Source organism: Cariama cristata, unplaced genomic scaffold (genome assembly GCF_000690535.1).
Source record: "Cariama cristata isolate BGI_N322 unplaced genomic scaffold, ASM69053v1 scaffold31508, whole genome shotgun sequence".
NCBI classification, from domain to species: Eukaryota; Metazoa; Chordata; class Aves; order Cariamiformes; family Cariamidae; genus Cariama; species Cariama cristata.
In genome coordinates, this window is record NW_009632181.1 from 5750 (window position 1) to 11121 (window position 5372).

The 5372-nt window shown below is 45.2% G+C and overlaps 1 protein-coding gene across 1 annotated transcript; it reads right to left on the reverse strand.

Moving 5' to 3' along the window:
- Nucleotides 1-1614: 1614 nt before the first annotated feature.
- LOC104166364 (lipoxygenase homology domain-containing protein 1-like) lies at nt 1615-4790 on the reverse strand (the record flags this gene model as incomplete). The annotated part of the gene is made up of 2 exons (XM_009706254.1): nt 1615-2088; nt 4629-4790. Coding segments are annotated over 2 exons (636 nt in total), but the record flags the coding sequence as incomplete, so codon positions are not given.
- Between the last annotated feature and the right edge of the window lie 582 nt (nt 4791-5372).

The window sequence follows — 5372 nt, forward strand, 5'->3', positions numbered from 1 at the left end:
ATTAGTCTGAGCTATTATTTGCGAGCTGGCACAGACAGTCCTGAATAAGCTCAAGTCTCTTCGGTGGTGCCTGCTGCGGAAAATAAAGATGCAGTACATCCCTGGCGGGGCTTTGGTGGGCTGCAGCAGCTTTCAAATATCCAGGAGCAATCAACAGCACTTGCAATACATTCCTAACTCCTGTCTGAACACCATGAGCCTTTGCTGGGGTCTCCTTTGCCCATGATCAGGCAGGGATTCAGCCGTGGGACAGTCCTACCTTGTGGCCAGGCACAGCCAGGTCATGTCCCAGCAGAAGAAAACATCGTCCCCAACCCAGGGACTGATGGGGTGGGTGGGCTCAGCGGGTTTAACCCACTTTTCACAGAATCACAGAATTGATTTGGTTGGAAGAGACCGCTGCGATCATCGAGTCCAACCTTTTTTTTTTTTTGACCCATTTGATCCCTGTTTGCACAAAGTGCTTGTTTAAAACCAGCTTCTGGGAGAGGGAAATGACCTTTCCTAGGACACTGCTGGATCAGGAGGAAGGTCTTCTTCTTGTGATGGCTCAGACACCCTCCTTTCTCCTCTGAAGGATGTGCCCTGCTGCTTTGCTCCCTGGGGACAGAGATGGGGCTCCAGAAGTAAAGATTTGCAAACAACATTTCTTGTTAGTACCCGTAGAGATGTGAGTAGCTGGGAAGGGTTCACCTACAGGAACACATCTCCTTATTGCGGCCAGGAAATCCCTGCTCCATCACAGAAAAAAATCAAAACAGCAATCTTTGTTAAAAGAAAAAGTTTAAAATGAAGGCAGCTGCTCTGAAACAGAGTTGGTATTCAGGCCATATAGGGTAAGATTATTCTGAGATGGCTTTGAATATGGTTAGCACAGCTTCCTTGCAGAGGAATCGATTATCTGGTAGGTATTTTGCTCCAGTTGCTGTAACTGCAGATCTCAGCTCCAGGCAGATCTGGATGAATTCACCCCAAAGAGCTGGGTCTGACTTGGGAGGGAAAGCCCATGGGTGGAAAACACCACCCAGATCCCACCCCTCGAGACCTGGGTGGGTGGATAACAGGTCCTTCCCAACCTCCCTGCAGAAAGCCCTGCTGTGGCCCCTTCTTTTGATGCGGTGCCTTCTGGGGGTGTGCACGTGCGTGTACAGACTTCCAGCACTCACAGTTGCCAGAAGTGGGAAAAACTGGGATCTCCAAGCTCAATTTTCTTAAATACATTGCTTCAATTCCCTTATCCTCTTTACTCATCTGAAAGGGGAGCCCATCAGTGGTAGAGGCCAATGGACTTTCCCAGCTCTGGCAGGGCGAAGCACTGAATGAAGAAGGCGGCATCTGAGCTGTTAAAGGATAGTTTATGGCTCTGCTAGTTGTGGCTTTTAATCATAAATAAGCAAGAAATGTATTTATTTCATTCACAATTTTATATGCGCTCTAAAAAAAGCAGCATTACTTTTACAAAATGTTAACACAGGAAGCACATCTTGCTACTAAAAATCTCTCAATACAAAAGGCAGTGTTTTAAAAGTAAAATGCAATATAAAACAATATAATGAGAAAAACACGCATGGAGAAAGGATCGAAACCCTCCTGCAACCCTGCCCTCCTCAGTACCTAGGAAAAAGCTCCCTCCAGATTAACCCATCGCCCCGGTTTTCATCCAGCCACTTCCCACAGGGAAATATGGTGGTCACGCCGGTCGCCGAGTTGGTGATCTCCACCCTCTCCACCAGCCAGCCCGGTGCCAGACCGCTATTGTCATGCTCAATCCGGACTTTTTTTAGCTCTCCCATGTCCAGCGTTTCCAGGTAAAACCTGTTGGTTTTACCCCGCTCAAAGAGGTTCCTGAATTTCTGCTTCAGCGCCCGCTTTCCTGAGTCCCCATTCAACCCGAAGATGGTGATGAACACATTGGCGTCGGTCCCCGCGCCCTTTTCGAAGCCTGTGACGACGATGGTCTCGTATTTGACTGGCACCAAGCTCCGGGCTTTGCTAGCAAAGCTCTCGGTGACCTTGGCACACTCAAAGACTTTGTAGTCCCGTCTCTTGTAATGCAGAGGGATTTTTGCATTGCACTTGAAAAAGTATCTGCCGAAGGAAAATTAGCAGCATGTCAATAGTATGGATGACCACTTTATTGAGCAAATGTTATGGACTGGGCATGATACTAAATTGCCCCATATTAATGCTGTTTCAGTACTTTTCCATATATGTGCTAGCACTAGAGTTTCTCTGTGACTGAATGTTGCGACGGCAGCAGGAAAACCCAACATCTCCCTAGACAGCCACAGACGCCCCACACATGGCAGGATTGGTGTGGGACACTTGTCACCTCTTTTGCCGATGCGATGGCACGTCCACTTATAGACCCACCGAGGCAGGACGAGTAATCAACCCCACAGTCAATGCAGCCCAGTTCTGCTCAATGTAACTGGTCTGAGAGCAGGGACATCAGCAATTATCCTCACTGATGGTATGGTTAAGGTTGGGCTAGGAACTAGGAAAAAAAGAAACAGGAAAGATGGGAGGAGGAGGTTTAAATCCCCCTGCTTTCCTCATCTAGATCACCCAGCCCATCCTTAGCAGGCAAAAAAAAAACAAAAAAAAAAAGCATTGAGCACAGAAATGATAGGTACCAGATGCTGAAAGCCCTTGGCTCTGCAGTGCTGGTGCTGGTGATGTGCAGGGAGCACACAGCACATCCATAAATTACCGCCTACCTGGCACCCGGCCAGAGGCTGGAGCACTCTGCTTTTAGTGATGTATTTCATTTCCAATGATGCAGATCATTTCCAAATGAGTTTTTCCGCCTCCCCCTGCCTTCACCGAACTGCAGCAGGTCTCGCTGGAGGGAAAGCAGCTGGATTGCAGTGCATGTGTGTGAAATAAACACCTGGAGGAAAGGGTTACTGCGATTCCAGCAGTGCTGTGCTTCTTAAGCACTTCCAACAGTTTTGATATTTTCTGCAGTCAAAATAAAGCACTCCTTTCTCTGGAAAGTAGCTTTGTAAATGAGAAATTCTAGTGGGAGGAAAATTTCAGGCTCAGGGACAGAAAAACTGCATGAGAATGGGGTGGAGGGGTTGCCTGATGCTGCAGTTTTATTTCCTGGGCTATGTCATGTCTCATGGTCTGGAGTTACAGCAGAACACGTTAGTCTTTATGAGGGGTAAGAAGAAAAAAAGTGACCTTTCTGGCCATGGGATTTGCAAGAAAAAGATTCTAAATACAGCCCTCTCCCATACTAAGATCCACTACTAAAAGGCAAAAATCTCAGTATAATTCAAAACTATTGCTGCGGCAATCTCACAACTTTAAATTTGGTCTTTGGCTTGTCTGGGTGAATTTTTTTGGGATGTTTAGGATCCGGAATACCTGAAGCAAGAACTTGCTCTGACGGTGCAATCTGCTCCAGTTGATCGTTTGTAGAGCAAACACTGCTGTGAAGAGCTGTGTCTGCACAGCTGGAGCCCTGCTTCAGTGCAATGACAGGCTGCAGGCTTTGTCGGTGTGTCCTGGCTGCTCTCTTTAGTTTAAAACAACTTTAAAAAAACCTGGGGCTTTACAAAAAGATCTTTGGCCCCTTCAAAACATACTGTTTCAGCTATTTCAGGGTGGTCCCAGTGAGTTTGGTGCACGGATTTGATTGCACAGCTGGACTTTAAGGGTTCCAGGTTTTCCCTCATCAGGAGTTTTAGTATGTAATTGACTGAGTTTTCATTCAGCAAATATTATTATGGCTCTTCTACTGGCTGATTAATTTGCTGGGAGAGACTCTTAGCTTCTAAAAAAAAAAATTCAAGGATTTCTTCTTAAACACTCAATCGTCTCGATTGTAACAAACTCCTTATAGTTAAATTCTTTAGCAGCAACGAACATATCATGGTGAAGAAAAGAAATCCACGATTAACATTGTGGATATTTTCTCTGAAAAGCAGTTTGTTCTGCAAATGGACAATCTTCTCCAGCTCCCGCATAGTCCCTGTGCTATCTGCTCCCTGAGTTGTGAATGTCAACCCTTCCAAAGATGGAGCTCAGACCAAAGCGTGCAGGACCTGATGTGCTCACGGCTCTTCAGACACATTCATTTTTTGGCCATGGAAGATTTCAGTCATATTCAAATCAGAGTAACTGAACGGGATGACTGCAACCTTTCCAGTGGGTCTTTTGGACCATACCAGAAGAATCTCTCATCCAAACTGGTGTGAATTGGAGGTTCAGGTTTTGTCTTACAACTTTTTTCTAGGAGCTCTTTTTACAAGACTTACCTAAAGGCCAGTCTGTACAGAGTTTCCTACAAACCCCTTAAATTTCAGTCAGTTTAAATATTTTCCACAAGCCGAGACATTAATTTGTCGTAGCTGAGAGATTCACCTAAGCCAACTTGTTTATAAACTTCCCTGTATATGCAAACACCCTCTCCAACAACTCAGAAACTGCACAGGGAAGTCAGGCAGGGATGTTCTGCACCCAACACACCAAACAACTTGTCCTTAGCTTTCAGAAAGGGATTAAGATTTGGTAAGGCTTCCTGCTGTTGCTTAAGGCTCAAATGTTTCAGGAGGACACATGTAGAGCTGCTCAGCTTCCCCATGGAAGCAGCTCCTTGCTGATAAGAAGGCACTTACTTGTTGCAAAGCTCCATCTCCATTACGATAATCTCTTGAACGTGCCAGAAGACATCAGCTTTTGCAGATGACTTCTTCCCATCTTTTGGGCAATGACCAACACAGATGGCTGCAATATCCCCAACGTTCTTGGAAGAAAACTGAAATGTGTCTGTTGCTCCCCTACAGGAAACAGGGAGCAGCTTCAGTTAGTATCTTGAAGGTTGGCAGTGACTTGTCTCATATGGACATTAAGTAATTTGCACATGGCTACAGAAGATAGAAGATAAGCCTTCATTTATAGTCATTTGATTTAAGCTACAATCATTCAACACCAAGTATAATTTCCATATTTAAATTTACTATTTTCTCTGATTAGGGGTGACACTTTAAATTGTTGCCACTAGGACTTTCCAGGATAAACTTGAGCTGTTCCACACACAAAATCAATTTGCCTCATTATAGATAAAGCTAAAGAATGACTAATTTTCCCTCCAGCACTTATTCATTCATCCTTGACAGATACTCTATCTGTTACACATCTACCCACCATAGCTGTTTTAAATTTGCTAGTTCAGCCACCCTTCCTGAAGCTCAGCTTGAAAACCGTTTAGAGAAGCAATAGGTCTCTGTCAAACTCTTGGCTGGCTCCCTGTGATGTCCGCTGCGTATCTGTTAGGTTTATCTCCTTGGGCTGGTCCTTATTCCAACCTGCCTCCAAGGACCATAGAATCAGAGAATCATAGAATCATATGGGCTGGAAGG